At 37.3% G+C, this 20240-nt stretch overlaps 1 protein-coding gene across 1 annotated transcript; it reads left to right on the forward strand.

Annotated features, from left to right (window-relative positions):
* Positions 1 to 4574: 4574 nt before the first annotated feature.
* Positions 4575 to 19953, forward strand: Usp5 (ubiquitin specific protease 5). Its single transcript, XM_019058449.2, has 15 exons — positions 4575 to 4794; positions 5510 to 5635; positions 7157 to 7339; positions 7805 to 7911; positions 8374 to 8561; positions 8849 to 8994; positions 9825 to 10018; positions 10930 to 11001; positions 12717 to 12912; positions 13415 to 13626; positions 14120 to 14242; positions 15302 to 15483; positions 17245 to 17448; positions 18187 to 18411; positions 19732 to 19953. Exons 1-15 carry the CDS (start codon positions 4684 to 4686, stop codon positions 19902 to 19904), a joined length of 2442 nt encoding a protein of 813 aa, XP_018913994.1. The 5' UTR covers positions 4575 to 4683; the 3' UTR covers positions 19905 to 19953.
* Positions 19954 to 20240: the final 287 nt, after the last annotated feature.

Genomic DNA, 20240 nt, shown 5'->3' on the forward strand with positions numbered 1-20240 from the left:
AGACCGACCAGACTATACCTCTGAAGATTCATTTGGAGGTTAGAAAACATCTGGGCTGCTTGCAGTGAACTAAAGTGTATTAGTGCAGTTAGTTGGTGTGGTGTAGAGTCCCTTTATACCCAGAGTTAAGACAACTCGATTATCAGCTGACTGGCAGCCGGCCTTGGCTGGCCATGGAGGCCGAAACGAGTGCACCCGAATGAACGATATTGAGGGAAAAGGATCAGGAATCCTGCGATGTCTGCAGAGATGGAAAGTGAAATTTCACGTTTTGAAATTTCATGAAATTTCACGTGAAATTTCATGAAATTTCACAAGGCCCAAATAAATTTCAAAAAAATTGAAATTTGTTGATTTTTCAAAGAAATATTGTTACTAAGCCTCGGAAACGGTTCAGATGATCCTCCTGCTGATGCAGCAGAATATGGCCCACTAAGGGCCGTTCCTGTCAAATCGGGTCTCAACTGCTAGTTGACGAACTACCAGTTAAAGGTAACTTCCAGTTCGACCTGAAGGAGAGTCTTGTCACTGATTTTCAACCTCTAGTTACTGAACAAAGACTACTTGCCAAATAGTGCATTAACATGATTTGTTCCCTCATATCCTTCATCAGGTTGTTTCTAATGTCTGGGAACCCTTGCCGAAAATTCAATTAGCAGTTGAACGAGAGGACAGAACAACCCCTGCAAAGAGGAGGGTGCGGGTGGCGGGGTCCGCAAACCGAGCCCAGGTAGTTAAATCAGGCTCTTTGTGAACCAGTGAAACGCGAAGAACCGGAACGAATGTTTTGTCTGAAGTCCTAGTTGAATCCTAACAGGCAGAAAAAGCACCAGTTGAAAATCAGCCCGTTAACAGCCTCTCAACCAGTAGTTGTAAATTGACAAGACACACCAACCTCTAGTTGAACCTTAACAGACAGTCAACTACTAGTTGAATGATTTGACAGGAACGGCCCTAATGACATAGAATAAATAGACTACGTCAACAGAAGCGAAAGCTCCGTAAGAACCAATGTTAACATTTTTCTGCGCAGATTGAAACCAATTTCGAGGTTACCTACAAATATAAAAGTGGAAAAAAACCAAAGACATAAAGACGGAGCGCTCGTATCTAAAAGCACGGGGAAAAAGTGAAGCTAGGTTCGACGCTGCGCGCTTGTGTGAGTGTGTAAATGAGCGCGGGAATCCATGGCGGCAAACGGAAATTTGATTTGAACTTGTCCTCTTGATTTTTGCATATTTCTTCTTCGAAACGTATTTTAAATTCCTAAAACGAATATACTAAGAAAGTTCGGTCTGCGTCCTAACATAATACACCTACTTTTGCTCGGTAACAGGCAGTAATCTCAGATAAAGTTAGTTTTTCTTCTGCTTATGGTGGTTCTGCAGGTTCAAACAGGCCGTTACAGTTCTAGATCAACGTTACTCCCAAATGAAATTAATCGGTCGACGACGGACGGAAACTAACCTAGAGTTAAAAAAATATGAGTTTGTACCTGGATTTGGGCAAAAATCAACCTAAAATACTTTGTTTCCGCAATTATTTTATTCAGTTCCCGCCCTACATTTGAATTCAAACTTGTCCCAATTTCGCCGCCAATCCTCTAGCCAATAGTAGAGGTGATTGAAAAGAAGCTCTAGAAGCTTCATTTTTTGCTTTTAGCCCTCCGTCTTTATGTCTTTGAAAAAAACATTAAATTTTAAGCGAATTTACAGTACTTCTTCGGTTTAACGATAAATAAGTTAAAAGGAAACTCTTACAATTCCTTAAAACGTATGTATCCGTTATTATTCGACCTCTCCAAAACCGCAAACGTAAACAGTACTTATTGAAACAGCCTCCTTTCGGTATGCTTCGTTGACATGAAAATGGCGGGGGCTTTCGCTTCTGTTGACGTTAGTCTCTTTATTCTATGCTAATGAGATGCTACACCCAAAGGAGGGGGCACAAGGGGGGTTTTAGAGAAAGTTAGCCCTAACCTAACCTCCAAACCAAATGTAAACATACATGTACCCAGCAAATCGCGTGGCCGTGGACAAGATTATAAGAACATCACACCCTTTTAGAAACGTTTTACTTTAGTACTTTTATGTTTTCAGAGATGTGAATAATGGCGAAAAAGCCGAAAAGCCGTGCTCGGCTTCATTTTGGTATAAAAAAGGGACCCACTCCCACAGGTAAAGATATAGGTGTGTGCGTGTTTTTTAGCAAATGTTTAGCAATGTTTGTTTAGCAATGTTTTTACAAATAAAATTAAAGTTACTTACGTTTGGAATTACTTGATAAAATTCAAGATGATTGAAAACAATCCATTTTTGAAACTGAGATTTCCGACTCTAAAATATATATGTTGGCAGTTTGGCACTGCTGAGAATAATCTTTATAGTATAATTGTTAAATATGTAGGACATTAAGTTGGTTCAGAAATATACCACTAAAAGTGCCGTTTTTTAGCATTACAATTTTTAGCATCAATTTCTCCAACGTTTCTCAAATAAAAGTCCCCCCCCCCCCCTCATAAAAAAACTAGTATTTTCATGCCGATGCGTGGAGGAAATTGTTCTTGTGGTGGAGCGGAGGCACTCAAGTGTCAATGATGCATTACTTACGAAAATTAAGGACCCATGACTTACATAAGTGACATCTGACATGACACCGAAATCTTCGTGATAAAAAACTGAGCTGCTGGAAGAGTGGGTGGTGAGGTTAGGTTAGGTCAGGGGGGGCTGAAAAATCTCAATATCGAGAATCACCGTTTCTAGGCGTTTCTTGGCCTCTTGAATGTATCCTCAAAAGTTTCAATAAATTTCATGAAATTTCGTGAAATTTCATGAAATTTCATGAAATTTCACGCGTGAAATTTCACTCGAATAAATTTCATGAAATTTTCCATCTCTGGATGTCTGTCACACCAAAACAACAACATCAACAAATTGATCAATTAAAAAGAAAATGAGATTGGTTTGTGAATAATTTCTTAATCTATTTTCATTTTGGACCAATGGAAATAACAATTTACTCTTGATAAACCACAATTAGGTAATATTTTCATTATTCTTGTTCACATTCGAGGTACCGCCATCTTGGTGCACTCGTTTCGGCCTCCATGAGCGAGAACCAATCAGAATTGGATTTTTTTTTAGGCCACTTTTAGCCCAACCAAAAGTGAGTTGTCTTAACTCTGGGTATAAAGCAGTGTTCCCAGGCGTGCGGATATTTCCGCGCCGCGCGGACATTCCCTATACCCGCGCGGACAGCGTACGGACAAAAACCTTATGGGAAAATTTTTCCCTATCTTATTTTGTCCGTACGCTCGCCCGGCCCTGTCCGTGCGTCTGTTTATCCGCTTTTCTTTGCAATATTTATTACTTTTGCGTAAGTTATTGATACAATGATGTTTAGTATGAAAGCCGGGTATCGTTTGGGAACAAATTAGATACTTTTTGCATTAATTATATTGTATTCTTATCAAAATTCAGTCATTTCATTTATGTCCGTGCGCCCGCCCGGCCCAGTCCGTGCATCTGTTAATCCGCTTTTCTTTGCAATATTTATTACTTTTGCGTAAGTTATTGATACAATGATGTTTAGTATGAAAGCCGGGTATCGTTTGGGAACAAATTAGATACTTTTTGCATTAATTATATTGTATTCTTATCAAAATTCAGTCATTTCATTTATGTCCGTGCGCCCGCCCGGCCCAGTCCGTGCATCTGTTAATCCGCTTTTCTTTGCAATATTTATTACTTTTGCGTAAGTTATTGATACAATGATGTTTAGTATGAAAGCCGGGTATCGTTTGGGAACAAATTAGATACTTTTCGCATTAATTATATTGTATTCTTATCAAAATTCAGTCATTTCATTTATGTCCGTGCGCCCGCCCGGCCCAGTCCGTGCATCTGTTAATCCGCTTTTCTTTGCAATATTTATTACTTTTGCGTAAGTTATTGATACAATTATGTTTAGTATGAAAGCCGGGTATCGTTCGGGAACAAATTAGATACTTTTCGCATTAATTATATTGTATTCTTATCAAAATTCAGCCTTTTCATTTAAGGTCCGTCCTTGTTTTCTGTATTGTTGTGCTTTTGTGTTTGATCACTCAGACATTTTTTCTTACTTTTTTTTCTCAATTTCGCCAATGTTATTGATATAAGGAAGCCACGAATAAAACCCAGGTATCATACAGGACCTTTCTGCATTAATTTATGTGTTATTCAATCAGTTCAATGGGTTAGGAATTATGAATTTCATGAAAAGTCAGCTCCTTTCTTTTGAATTATTGCTTTTTGATGTAGGCACCTATAATTGTTCCGATTATTTTTTCCTGTCAATGCTTTCTAGAGGACATAGGTACTTGAATGTCACAAGAGATCAAGAGAACATCAACATCATCAACAAAACAACAAAACAGCCGGAGCCGGAACCGGAAACGGAAACGGAATTCACGGAACACGGACGGAGCACGGAGCGGCACGGATATACACGAGCCTCCCCGAGTTCATCCGGAGAGCGTACGGACATTTTAAGATAGGAGCACCTGGGAACACTGGAAAGGGACTCTAGTGTGGTGTAGAGTGTGGTGCAGTTTGTGGTGTAGATTTTCGTTTTCAAGCTCCCAACGCTTTCTCGTTTTTTTCAAGACTCATTTATTTTTTACCGGTTTCTGAAAAATTCCGAATGTGCGGTGCTAATATCGACGCAGTCGTAGCTCATGCTAATTCAGTGAAGATTCCAGGTCCTGGAGACAAAATCTTCAAGGATGAATGTGTTTATTCATTTGATACGCCTGTAAGTGAGGTTATATTATCACTCATCAACAGATAATTTTACTTGTCACTCGGGCCGGTAGAAGCCTCGCCCGAAGTCCTGACACCGTTTTTAGACTTCTTTGCACCGCCAGCGCCCATCATGAAAACGTGCATTGCTATAACCGATTCTAATCTTATCTCAACCGCGGTCTTCGTAATGAAGAATGGCTTCGTTTTTTTGATGTGCCGTCACACGGCTCTGTTAGACTTATCTCCGTCAGACGATCTTCTCAATCGAAGATATTTGGTAATTTGTCAGCACAGGTGGGGCACTCGTAATTTTTCAACTCTTAGAGATACGATACATGGAAATTTTCCATTTGGACTATGCCGTCAGATAGTGAGTTTCTCCGCTTAGAATCCAAGAATCATTACACATGAAACCACTTTCTAATAAGCTATCCAAGTTTCCTCTACATTACTCACATTATTACAAACTGAACCGCACCAAACAGCATATCTCTTTGAGGGAAAATTGTACTCCGATGAGTTTTTTCCCTCTGTACGTATCAAGATTTTCAGTTTACGGAAATGTATCGCTTGTTGGCTACCTTTCCAACTATCTGACTCTTCTTATTGTTCGCATTTCCATGGAAGCGTCCGTTTGTTATCCTCTAAGACCTAAGAGTCATTGCTATCAACCAAGATTACTGTATTTTTCTCTGATTCTCTCTGTTTGTTTTCTCTTTTTTCAGGAATCTGAATCAGGCTTGTACATTTGCTTGAAAACGTTTTTGGGTCTCGGGAAAGATCACTTAGAGAGACATGTCCGAAAAACAAACAGTCATCTTTTTCTCCATCATAAGCAGATTAAGACAGAGGTATGCACTTCAAATTGTCATGCATGAATCTTTAAAAAAATATTCATGGAAAGTGTCTTTTCCAGAATCATTGATTCTTAAGGCCAGTTCTGTTCAAGGAAAAATCAATTTTGTCAGCTACATTGTGTGTGTCTATGTATGCACACCAACATTTTTTCCCGTGTGAAGCAACTGGAACTGTCGCAACTGTGCCGTGATAGGCTGCACTTTGACACGTCATTGTGTTTACTACTTAAACTTGTGTCAGCTGGCTTGGCAAGAATCAGGCATTGCCACTTTTAAAGGAGTCAGTTTTAGAATTTTCTAGCTCATTTCATCAAAATTGATCATGGAGGGAAGTAATAGAATCTATTTTAACTGAAGCTGATTGGTCATTCTGGGCATGGGACTGTCGGAGAGTAAGGAAGAGAAAATGCACCTCATAAACTTTGAAAGATGGTCTAGTGGCCCAACCTCCACGCTGGAAACACTAAGAGGCTGTTTAACTACACTACCCCAACTACATGTAACCGCACTGTCAACACCTTCTCATATTTTTCCTTCACATTTTCGATTTTTCATTACATCTCAGTATTCTCATTAGGGATGGCTGGATTTTGTTCATTTCTGTCTTTTTCACGTCTATCTCCCAGCCATCACCTACAATCACCCATTACTTTAATTACTGAACTTGCAGCTGATAGCTCCACTGATTATAGCCAGCCAATAGCGTGTAGACTTGTTGTCTCACCACCTGTGACGTCAGCAAGTCTATAAAAGCTTGCGCTGCCCTAAAATCTAGGTCTTACTCCATCCCCGACCCGTACTAGTACGTAGTGCCTTTTTCGCCCTTTTGGCACAATTCTAAGTGACTATTGTAATTCTGTAACTTTTCTCTTTCGGTTAATATATTCAAAATTCCATCATCAAAATTTCGTTGTTCAATTTTTTCCGTGTAGTTTGTTGTTCCTACTCAAAGAGCAACTGGTGTCGAACGGTTATTTCCAACTCTCATTTATGACTAACCTAAGAGGTCCATGCATTGAAATGGTCATTGTGAGAGGGGTGTTTTTCAAAAGAAGAACTTACTCGGTGGAATGTCAGCATGGATGTCACAAAGAAGGAGGGCATTAATGGCAGTCTCTTTGGGTCTCATTACACGATTAAAGTGTTCATCCTATTGAGAGGGTCGGGAGTCATCAATCCGTAAATCATTTCTTCGCATTATTTTCAAATGACAACTTGGCGGAAATGTTGTGTCTGGCAAAAGATGATGAATGGTGGCACTCCATTTTGAAAGAAAAATGTTGCTTGTGACCAAAAGTCATCGCATGGCCAATTTTGATCAGAATCAATTCTGAATTCGACCATCCATCGAGGCTACTTAACGCGTTCTTTGCTTCTCCCATCAGTGGGATCAGGGTGGAGAAACCAAAAATGGCGGCAAGTTCCAGAGAAGACCAAATAGATTCTTTATCAACCACAGCGTTTAATTTTAGACACATTCATTTGTTCATTGAATTGTTTTTAACTTTTTTACAGCGTAAAAGTTCATCAGTTGAAGGTGATGGACCAGAGAAGAAAATCACAAGATTGGCTATTGGTACTGAAGGAGGGTTTGATCCAAATGGCGGCAAGGAGTATGATATCACTCATGAGTACTCTATCGTCATTTTACCAGAATTCACAGTTATACCTTATCCCTGTGATAAATTACCGGATGTGGTAAGTGTTTTCTCCTGTACAAGTGACTTATTTTTATAGTAAAAATTCATTTTTGAATCAATGAAACATTTTAATGTATTTTTTGTTGATCCATGTCAATTCCAATTTCAAAAACAATACTTATATGAATATTTCCTCTTCCATCAGTTTTTTTCTTTTTCAAATAATTCTCTGATCAAATGAAAGGTATGGTAAAATTGAGTTATTGCAATCACTTGGAACTGTTCAACTTAAACTTTTAATTCAACTTTTTTCTTAACATTAAAGCAGTCGTTAATGGAGGCCTAGATATGCCTTGTTTTGTAAAGGTACTCGCAAAACTTTTCATCGAGAGAAAAACAAAAACTGAAAAATTCTTAAATTTTCAATGCAGAATTGATTTTAGATCATCCTCAAAATTTGAGATGATGCTTTTCTCTACTGTTTAATCTGAATGCTCAATGTCTATCATTACTTTTTTAACAGGTTCAAAAATCGGCGAAGAAAATAATTGAGTCGGATTCTGCCACAAAAATAGCAGAATTAAGTGCCTTAAGTGGTACATGGGATGGTGAGATACGCAGTGTTTCAAAGTAAGTCACTGAATAAGAATAGTACTGTTTTGCCACTGTAAAGTCTTTCGTATGAATTATAGATTTTATTGTAATAAATTAAAAGGTTGTAAATTATTCATCACTATCAGGAAAGAGTTTACGTAAGCGACTTAATAGGACTGAAGGGGGTCGAAGCTTGCCTTACGGGGTTTTGGTGGAATACTGTTTATCCTATTTATAGTCAGATCAACTGACTTCCAGCCCCTGCAAATTTTCAGGTGAGATTGAACTTATTTTGTCCAAAATCATATCCATCCCCTTACATTTTCACTTCCAATATCGTAGATAAGTAATTTGCACCCGCTCTCACCCTTATTTTACTCATCTATAATTTTTAAGCAATTTCTGAATACTTTGCTTTCGGTTCTTTCCACTTGAGTTTTTATTTTTAATACAAATTAAGAATCTTCTTCAATTAACTTTTGTCTTATTTTAATACAGACATGCAGCTCACCTGGTTCAGTTGGATAATGGCAAAAAAATTCCTCCCAGTGGATGGAAGTGCGAAAAGTGTGATTTGGACACCAATCTGTGGCTAAATCTGACAGATGGGTCAATTATGTGTGGCAGGAAGTTTTACGATGGAACTGGTGGAAACAATCATGCTGTCCAGCATTATCAAGAAACAGGTAATGCGACTGATGCATCAATCACAATTAGTACTGCAATTAATTTTTATTTACAAGGAAATCCCACCAATAATTATTTACACAATAATTGGTGTGTTAAATCTCCAAGAGTTGTGGAAAGAAACAATCTTAAAATTTAAAATATTGACCTTAGCTGTTTTCGCACGACCGGGTGATTTGAAATCCAATAATCCAAACTTTTCTAAGTTTACCTCTTATTTTCTTTATATTTTCTCCTTGTGTACCTGGATATTTTTTTTATCATCATAATATTTTCTTGTTTTTAGGTTACCCTTTGGCAGTTAAATTAGGTACAATCACAAAAGATGGCAAGGGTGATGTTTTCAGTTATGCGGAGGATGATATGGTTGAAGATCCTAATTTGGTTGCTCATTTGGCACATTTTGGCATCAAAACATCTCAAATGGAGAAGGTGAGAGCATGCGTATGTCAGCTATTACGAGGCTGTGGTGTTGTAATGTCTCAGTTCATTTTTAGAAGGACCAAAAACTTTATCTTATATTTTTTCACTCTATGAAAGGAATTTTTAGCCATGCATCAATCCCAATTGCCAAGAAATTTCATCAGGTCAGAGAGATCAAAGAAAACTCACGGAATTTTATGATGAAGACTGGAAATTTGAAAAAAAATCTGGATACCTATCATGTGGAAAAACATCAGGGCTGTCCACACAGTCAAACTAAGTCTCAATTTGGTTGAGGACTCAATGTCCTGGAAAGGAATCATTAAGGAAATTCAATTTTAGTTAATTGGGTGATTAACACCCAAAGAAAAAAGGCTCATTTGTGTTTGCCATTTGCAGTGAAATTACTACCAACAATTTTTTATTTTCACTTCTAACTTGTCAATGTGAAAAGGCAGGGAATTTTGATTATTTCGGTCTGGGGAAAATTCAATGAGCAATTTTACCAAAATGTTCTGGTAATTGTTTGCACCAAGTGGCAGTATATCTTTTGAGTCATATTTACATGAAAGCTGCTTTCATATCGCTCACTTGTGCTCCATGATATCAAATTGCGATAGTATCCTATTCTCCCACAGCCCTTCTGGGAGTTTGTAGTCCCTCATTTCATTTAAAATCCCCTGTCACCACCCTTTCACTGGATGTCCCCTTTGTCTCCTCCTAGGAGGAACCCAATCTAGCTTCTCCTTCGGCAGCCTTTCTTCTCTAGATTTGTTAGCAGAATACCAGATTAGCTGTCTACTCATAGCATAATAATTTTTTTGCCTTTTTTAAATCAGACAGATAAATCAATGGTAGAGTTGGAGCTTGATCTGAACCAAAAATTTGGTGAGTGGGCTGCGCTACAAGAAGCAAGCAGTCAGCTGAAACCTATCTACGGCCCTGGATACACCGGCCTTGTTAATTTAGGAAACTCATGCTATTTTAACAGCCTTTTACAAGTGATCTTCACAATACCTGATTTCATTCAAAAGTAAGTCTCTGCCCAAAGAAATACTTTCTAGTCACCGCAAAAGAAATGGAAATTCCAAAAAATTATATGTCCTAATGCTGAGCTTCATACGAATCAGCATGAGCGAATTAATAACCAACTCTCTCATTAATCAATCGAGGACTTCTATGGTAAAAGAGGATTTTATGAAAATCATAATTCTGAGGAAAGTGACCTTTCTACTCTACTTCAGATGAGAATTGAAGTGCCCAGAGTAAATCTGGAAACAATGAACATCCAATTCATTGTTTAATAGGAAAACAAAATTCACTCTCCATTCCTGTCACAGTGATTCGTAACTTTTGAAGCTCTTTCTCCTAGGAATAGTTAGATAGGGTGTCTACCGTCAGTAAAAACTGAAAAATCGGTCATGAATCAAGAAATTTTGAATGCATGAAGCGTTTCTCAACTAAATACAGTTTAAGCACACGAACAAGTGATTCAATTCATCAAATATGTTGATTCATGAAATAAAACAAATGCCACTTTTTTCGTCCAAAACATCAGGCAATTTCATTTAAAATATCAGGGAATATTAGGAAAATCGAAAATTAAATTTTAGTAGACACCCTGCCTTAACCAAATTTATTCTCAAGCATGCAACTTTTACCAGAATCTTCAATATTCCATATTACTTGATCTTAAAAAAATCATCAGTTTTAATAGAAAAGTCGCATCTAAATAAAGGTACGTATTCACCCTCTGAGGCAAGTTAGTCAAAGAGTTAAGTTACGTGGCCTGGTTTATAAACGAGTCGGAAACTATCCCTTTTGTAATCGAATTAAACAACAGGTAAGTCTATAGCCTTGTGGACTCTTTTTTCAATACGATGGGTATTTTTTGCACGAGCATGCTGCAGCAAGATAACTTTCAATAATTTTGTCTTTTTGTAGGTATGTGGATAATGCGGAGACGATATTTAATTCAAACATACCAAATCCGGCTGAAGACTTCAATGTTCAAATGTAGGTATCATCTCTCACAGCATCATGTGGAAAATTTATGCACACCTAGCTTTAACGTCTCTCTGTAATTCAACTTGAAGCATGAAGTTTCACAAGGAATTAGAATATTTGCAGAGGTTTGCAATTAAGGGTTTCTAGGTATGATTGAAGTAAAATGAAAATGAAAAAACTAATTTCGATTGCAATTGTAATTTGAAAAAGAGAAGATAATTTAAATATGTGCAAAATTTTCTCTTTCATGACCTTCTGCAGATTTTGTAACCAACAGAGAATTGAAAAAAAGAGTCTTGTTAAGAATATTTCGAAAGACTTCAGAGGCTGATAATTTTGTACTTTTCTCCTCGAAAAGATTTGTGCTCCTCAAAATAAACTAGGTTTTCCAGCTTCTTGTTTCAGAAAGAAAAAAGAGGATCTTTTAAAAAGGATTAACCTTAAAACTTATCTTCACTCAGATGTACCCTTGGCATACAAAAAAATCTAAGCATGGATTTACCTTATGCAATTCGGTCCGCAATATCGATGGCTAACAAACAATACCGTCCATCTGCACACTGACGATTTTGCAGAACGAAGAGAAAACTTCATCTATTTTGTAATTTTAAGATTAGTTTTGCATTTTTTTAATACATCTCAGTGTCATTGAAGCGCTCCCCTACAGAATTGGAAAAAAACTAAAATCATCAGGCTGCATCTATACTATAAGCTCAAAGACCTCCAAATTTTGCGAAACTGGTAACGCTTAGTTCCAGCGTTCAACCGGGCCGATTTTCATGATTTTTGCGGCTATCGACGGGCAATTGTCTCTAGATAAGCCAACTCTTTTCAGATTTTCAAAATATGGCCCAGGTTTTTTTATATTACGTGGTAAAGTTGCGAATTCTCCCATTTAAACAATGTAAATTTATACTTTTTGTCATAGTTTGTTTGAGCGTTCTACCGGGCCGATTTCCACGATTTTTGCGTAAATCGACAGGTAATAGGCTCTAGATAAGCCCGCTGTAATCAGATTTTGGAAAGAGGACCCAGGTTTTTTTAAAATCACGTTATAAAAGTGAGTGAGTTTACAGAATGCTCCGTTACTGCTACCGCTATGCGCGGGAGGATGCGCAGTGGTCGAGGAGATTGCGCAGTAGCTGTGTAGCCTGCGCATCAGCTCTACACTTATCTACACAAGATTCGCACCACCGACCTCAAGTCGAGCGGTGGCCGAGTCGTCTAAGACGTCGAATGTGTCCACTTTAAGCTCAGTGTGGGTTCGATCCCCGACTTGCGTAATCTTAATTATTACCTGACTATCATTGTTCATTGTTTTACTGCAACATTTCATCAAGCAGTCATTTCAAAACGCGTCCTTTTAATTTTAAAGTAATTTTAAGTAAAGTTTAAAATTAAAGTATACCTCATATCGTAATTTTTAGGGGAAAAATAAAACTAACACTGATAGGAGGGTAAAAATAGGGCCGCGTAGCGGCCAGGGGGCGTAGCCCCCTAGTATTTTATATTGTAGAATGCAGCTAAGTCGCTAACAGAACTCTTTTTTCTCAAAATCGTTAGTTAGGCGGTAGTGCTCGTTCGCCCTCAATATGTTTCCATTTACTATCTATTTGTAAGTAGAATATTTAATCATGAAACATAGAAAATTTCCTCCCCAAGGTGTACTAATTATGACCTTCAAGTTCTCGCTAGTTACAAATATATTTTGTATAATTTCACAGGGCTAAATTAGGCTGTGGTTTAAGATCTGGAAAGTACTCCAAACCACCATCAAGCTCTGCAGACTCTCCATGCACTCAAGAAGGCATTTCTCCAAATATGCTCCTGAACTTGATCGCCAGAGGACATCCTACGTTTGCCTCTAAAATCCAACAAGATGTGCAAGAATATTTCTTACACTTTATATCAGTTCTTCAAGTGAGTTTAATTATTTACCTTACCTCCTTCTCTTTTTATTGTTAGCATCTGGCCAACAGGTTGTAATCCTTCCAACATGAAATAGCACACTGGGTTTGGCTGTTTGCCGTCTTCTAGCTCCTTTTCAATCAACTGTTAGTCACTGTCCATTCATCAAGATAGGTTCTTTCATTGAAATAGCTGTCAAAATGTCGTTTATGCTGGTATGTATTTTCTGTGCCAGCATTTTCACCAGGTTTGCTACTATGTACGTCCCTCCTTTGGAGTGTTCTGCCACTTACAGGCGCCATGTGTCTTGGAGACCTAACATCTTGGGTTCCTAAAACCGGGAGAATTTCAGTGAGACAAAAAAATTTAGAAAAAACACTTTGCTTTCCTAGATGGTTTTTTTCCCATTGTTATATCTCATTTTAAAAAATTAAGATCGTTAATTCATGAATGTTTATTTTTTCCTCATATAATATAAACTCACTTATTTAACTTATTTGTATGTTCTAAACAGCAAAACTGTAAGAACTCTGTTGACCCATCAGAAAGTTTTAAATTTCAAGTTGAAGAAAGATTCCAATGCTCCAGAAGTAATAAAGTTAAGTATCTTCACCGTGATGAGTATTGTCTTCCATTGCCTATACCCCTAGAAGCAGCAATAAACAAAGCAGAAGTAGAAGCCTTTGAACAAAGAAAAATAGAAGCAGAAGCTAAAGGTGCAAAATTGTAAGTATCCTAACTGACATTTCAAAAATTTTTCAATAATATGTTGTAAATTTGGTTTGTACATCTTTCAATTTTCAGGTAACATTCAAATGAATAAACCGATAGTAACAAAAACTAAACGAATGAAACAAACGGGATAACAAGGTACCTAACAAACTGTGAGCTAAGTAATAAAGTTAAGAAAACTAAAACTAAAAAACTCAAAGCGTGGGATATCCCTTCCATTTTGGCCTCAACTTGAGAGCTTTTTTGGAGCTTTGGAGTTGATTTCAGAGAGAACCAGTGGCACCATCGTGTCTCTCGCGAACTTTTATGTATGACACTAGTCAAATCGCAAATTCCTCTTACATGCAACATCTCCATTATTGATGATTAAAATGTACCATATAACAGGAAATTGGCAATGTTTGAAACCGAGACACGAGATTTAATAGTTTTACCATTGAAATTCTATTGTTTCTGCTTACTTTGCTGCAACTGCATCTTGTTTCAGAGACCCCAGTGACGTCGTGCGACCTATAGTGAAATTGTCCTCTTGCCTTGAAGCACTCATTAAGAGTGAGACCATAGACCAATTTTTCAGCTCTGCTGTGAATGATAAAACTACTGCATTTAAGTAAGTACTAATGTATGTATCAGTTCTCTGGTTGCCACTGTCAGGGAAAACTGGGAAACGTCAGGAAATTTCATGAGGTCATGGAAAATCTCGAATGTCAGCAAGATTATAAAGGTATAAGGGGGAAATTCTTAAACCACTTTTATTTGCGTTCATAAAAGGAGAAAGAGTTTGAAGTTCCGAACAACAGATTTTGCATGAATAATATTTCAAATTAATAGTTTTTAACTATCTGGCATTTCCTCAAATGTCAGGGAATTTAGGGAAATGTCAGGGACTTTGATTATCTGAATTCTGTGGTAACCTTGTATGTATCATTCTTCTCTCCATTCACTTTCTCAGACTTTGTAGCCCGTGTCCCATGATTAAATGAACTCATCAAAAGCAAGGTAGCGGAGATACGTACTGGTTTTTGCGCAAATCCACACGGGCTCTATTCATCAACATTTGACGGCCTGCCAACTTTTGATTGTGCGGAAACCAGTATGCATCTCCACCATCTTGCATTTGATGAGTTCATTTGATCGTGGGACATGGGCTTATGTGAGCACACTTGCTGCTATGCAAACAGGTTTAGGAGAAAACAATTTTCACTGATTTTTGCCTGAGTAGTAGACTGTGTTAAATTTTCCCCAAGCCCAAGCTAAACTTTTTTGTAGAACTCCCAGTGGCCAGAAGTACTGGATTGCTGATCAGGCTGACAATATGTAGATGTTTTCGTTGATGCCTAATGAAATTTGATAATTGGTGAATACAAGGGGTGGATAAGTTATACTTACATGAAGACTTTAAAAAGCCAAAGAATCTGAAGAAGTCAATAAGAGGCATTGGGTCACTATCACTGATAATAAATTGACTCTAAAATATTGTTCTCTGTGCAAAGCTTTTTGTAACCTTGATTTAGTTCAGAATTTTTTTAGAATGAGCGACGGACTACATACATTGCAATATGCCTCAGTTGCTTCAAGCTACAGAAGAGACCTCTTTTTATACTCATTTGACCTTATCTCTCTCATTTTCTTATGTTTGTATCATCCTCTCATATTTCTTATCTTTTAGAACAACTAAACTTTCAACCTTCCCAGATGTTCTATTACTTCACGTTAAAAAATTTAAACTACGGGAAGATTGGACGCCGATCAAATTAGATGTTTCTATCGATATGCCAGACACTGTCGATCTGTCAATATTAAGAGGAAATGGCTTACAACCTGGTGAAGAACTATTACCAGAGACAGAAGGTATGTCATTTTGCCATCCTAAAGTTCAGTTCCATCACATGTGTCTTTTACCGTATATTTCTGTTATTTGACACTGAAACAGCTCAAATATTAAATTACCCCTCTATCTTGCTTGAGTTTCTCTCGTCCTCTAAAAGACATTATTACCAAAAGTATTCTCACTCAAAGATTTGCAGGAGATGAAAATTTAACCAAACCTATGTCAAAAAAATCAACTTTAATGTGCCTGGAACAAGCATGAAAATGTTTCCCAGAGGCATTGATTCTGGACATTTTGTAATAAAAGTTAACATCTTTTAAATGATTAACACACTTTTAGATCTTATAGATGGGTTTAGATCTACAGGGTGAGCGAAAAGTCCCCGACCCCCCCTCTAACTTTTGAACGAATTGAGCTAAGGAAATGAAACTTTGGGAATGTTCCTATCTCAAAGGGGACCATCTTTTGAGGGGGTCAAAATTTTGGTCCCCCCCTCAGGGGGGGACAGGGGCCCCCCATCTTTTTTTTTTCAAATAGCAACCCCTATCTTGTGATACCTCATTCGAAAGAACATAAAAAACTAAGAATTTTGGCGCAAACCGCAGATCAATATCTCAATTTTTGACCGAGTTATGATAGGTCAAAGGTCAAATTTGACCTATTTTCAAAAAATCATAACTCCGGTTCAAATTATCGTAAAGAAAAAAATAAAACGGGAAAATTTACCAAATTGTGTTCGCTTTTACGTAAAAATTGCAGAAATCACTTCGATTTAATTTTAAGGGGGGGCTCGGACCCCCAAATACGTCAATTCAAAGGTCATTCAATTTTCCTGCGAAATAAGCCAATTTCCTCTGGATTTGCCTCCACATTATCTCAGTAAGGTCAAAATCAGTTCAACATTACGTTGGCAAGTCCCCAAATTTCGGGAAAAGTTAAAAAAACGAAATTTAAACGGTCAAATTTAATCACCTTAAATTTCGTTTTTTTAACTTTTCCCGAAATTTGGGGACTTGCCAACGTAATGTTGAACTGATTTTGACCTTACTGAGATAATGTGGAGGCAAATCCAGAGGAAATTGGCTTATTTCGCATGTTTTAGGGAGGTAATGATCATTTGATAGTTATTGATACAATTTTACATGATGAATTAGACCGTGTTTAACAGAAAGGAACCAAGCCACATCAGCGATTGCTAAATTTAACTGGACAATTTAACTTTATCTGAGAATGTTTGTACAGATGCCTTTGAAAATTTTAAGGAATTTGCTTTGTAGTAGAAAATTCACTGGAATTTGCACAAATATCCGCACAACCGTTTTCATGTATAAAATTGAACTGCCCAATTAAATTTGGTAATAGTTGATGTGGTTTGGTTCCTTTCTGTTTAACGCGGTCTTATTGGAAGAGGTTTTATCGTTTTTAGTTTTTTTTTTTTTTTTAAAAAAAATTCTGATTTACTTTAATAGATACTAGTCATAAGGGAAATACTTTTTGCAGTGTTACTTGGTCCTGCTGCCTCGGCTGACATGAAACTTTATCTTGAATAATAATGTAAGATTCTCAGAAATGCGGAGGTCTATGTAGCTAGGACAGACCAGCTTGTTTTCGTCCTGAATAGCTAGAGGACATTCAATGTGATTTGAATTGAACAAAAGTTAATCCTTTTGAACTAATTCATGGCGCCTCCACGTCTTTTTTCTTATTCTGTTTTTATGTTACTATAACTAACGATTAAATGCAATTTTTCTTCCATTTTTTGTTTGCTCTCATGGAACCAGGGCCACCTCCAGTTCAGTTTAACGAAGCGATACTCAACGAACTTGTCAATATGGGTTTCCCATTAGAAGCATGTAAAAAAGGTTGTTTCTTCACGAAAAACCAGTCTTTAGAGGCTGCCACCCAGTGGCTCATGGAGCACTTGTCGGACAGTGATTTTTCTGATCCTTTCGTTCCTCCGGGCACGTCAAGCCAGAAAGCCTCAGGTACTAGTATAGACTTGTGTTATTAATGCCTTAAGCATGCACTTTCAATTTTTTATATTGCATTTTATTCAGTGATAAATTCAGCAATTTTATAAAGTTTTCTGTTTGGTATTGGGTCGGCTTTACTTATCTGATAACGCTGGTGGGGTGCAGTGGCAAGGCGTGAATGATCGATTATCGATATTTCCTCTTTTGAATGCGAGGTAAACAATCGATTATTAAGGTGTTCGCTGCGAACACCCTGTTAATCGATCCTTTTCCATAGGTTTAAATGACAGATCAATCGATGTAACGCAAAGCACGCCACGCTACTGGTGGGGTGCCTTTTTGAAGTAGTAGCGGCAATAGTTGGCGTCTTGCTCATACAACACCTGGTACTCTCACACCGTCTTGACTAATTTTGAGAATCTGCCTAAACTTTTTGTCTTAACTTTTTAGTGAGTTTTCTTGCAGCCTCTTTGTGTTGGGCTGTGCAAGTGGTTCCTTTTCACCATTTCAGATGAAAGCATAAACACTCAAGAAATGAGTTTTGATTCTGTGAAGAGTAATTGGTCTTTCTATATATTTTTATTCCAATTTAATTTACTGTGCCGCACTAAGGAACTTTAGGAGAAAAATGTTCACTCCTCTGTCACTCCTATTTTTGTTTGATGCATATAAAATCTTTTTAAAGTAGAAATTTTAAATTACACGCTTGGATTTTCTTCACTCAATTTTTTTTCTTTCTCTTGTACCTAGGTTTTACTCCTAATCAAGAGTCTGTGGCAATGTTGATGTCCATGGCGTGCGTCGAAGAAAACATGGCAGTTGCAGCTTTGAAAGAAACCAACAATAATTTGGAAATGGCAGCAGATTTAATTTTCAGTAATCCAGATTCCCTGAAGGAAAAAATCAAGCAACAAAATGAAAGTTCTCAAGATGCATCTTCATCTCAACAACCACAATTCCGAGATGGAGGTTCTCGTAAGTTGCTCATTGATTCAGTACTTTTGAATAAAAATTTAAGTTGCGTTTTCCCTCAGAATGCCAAAATATCTACTTGACAAAATTCTCTTCTTTTTTTTTTTTTTTTTTTTTTTTTTTTTTTTTTTTGAAAAAAACATTTTGAGCAAAAATTACATTGTAGATCAGCTGCACTTTACCCTATCTGGTACCTACCTATTTGGTTCTTGCAAGGCTCAAGGAAAAAAGGATCGAGGTTGTTTTTTAAAAAACAGAAAAAAGTGTGCTGAAATAAAAGAATGTTTTTCTTAAAACTTCCTTGTCAGCAGAGAACACTCTGGAAGACCCTGTGTCCCTAAGCGCCACTGCTGTTCCGCATGCGGCATTAGTTGTCAATGATTTGTTGACATTGTGCAAGCCGCTTGCTATTATCAACACTTCAGCTATCTCTTCCTAGTTAATCTACATATAAGACAAAAACTAATGGACCACTAGACAAGGTACGAATTTCAGCATTCTGATACATGTTTCTTGACCAAAATTTCACGTAGAACACGATATGCACAACAAAAATAACCGAAGTCAACTCCTTACAAAGTTATTTAATGATTCTTGATGCGTGAATTCAAACCACCCGCTCATGAAAACTCAATGCTCTACGTGATTCACATCGCGCGCTGAACGTTTATCATGACGGTCTCTGCGATATAAAAATCTGGCTACCTCAATCTTGACGCTTTGGCTCAGCTATAATAAATCGCTTATAGTTTGAACGACACATAGTGGGAAATGAACGTTGCTCGATTGAGAAGATTGCTGAAACCTTTGTAGTGCGCGATTTGACTCACGTAGAGCTTTGAGTTTCTTGTAAGCGGGCATTTCAAATTCCTTGTAACCAATGTGAAATAAAAACGTTAATATCTTCCTTAGGAGTTAATTTCAGTAATTTTCGGAGCGCGAATCGTGTTCTACGTGAAATTCTGGCATAGAAACATGTATTAGAATGCTTAAATTCGTACCTTGTCTAGTGGCTCATTATTTATTAAACAACTGTACTGTATTTTGCGATTTGAAGCTATAAATTCTAACTCATCTGAAAAAACACTTATATGCATAGGGAAACTAATGGCGCATACGTTGTTTTTAAACCGGGCCGGAATTTATAGTACCTAATTGGAAAATGTAGTCCAACTAGTGACAGTGTCCAATGAAAGTCTAATTAATTACTTTAAATAAAATAGTCCCTTAATGTTCACATTAATGGAAGTGCATACTTCAGTGCTAAAGTATCAATGTCTACTAACTCATGGTAATCGTTCTTCTTTCTTTGCATGTTCGCAGAATACAAACTAGTGGCATTTATTTCGCACATGGGGACATCAACAATGGCTGGTCACTATGTGTGCCATATTCTAGTCGATGGGCAGTGGATTATTTTTAATGACAATAAGGTCGCTGTTTCAGAAAATCTACCCAAAACTCTAGGCTATTTGTATTTCTACCGAAGAATTTGAAGAAAACTCCAAGGCAAAAATAAAAAATAATTATTTGCATTATGATAAATTTAATTTTTTGGTCATTCAACCCTTTTTGTGTAGTAGAGGTGGGCTGCTCGAAACACTCGGATTTCAACTAACTAAAGTCCGATCGATTTAGGTCTATGTCAACCTTTAATATTGCTTGTTCGATCCCCAGAACACAAATCATGCTAAGTGAGTTAAACTCTTTTAGAGTGCAACAAAAGGTTTGCCATCTTGATTCCAGTATTTTTTTTTTCAACGCTAAACTGAAGATAACTGATCTTCTGTCGCACTGTGGCAGTGCATAAACTTATTTGATGTAGACCCTAT

This window comes from Bemisia tabaci, chromosome 3 (assembly GCF_918797505.1).
Source record: "Bemisia tabaci chromosome 3, PGI_BMITA_v3".
In the NCBI taxonomy this organism is placed as follows: Eukaryota; Metazoa; Arthropoda; class Insecta; order Hemiptera; family Aleyrodidae; genus Bemisia; species Bemisia tabaci.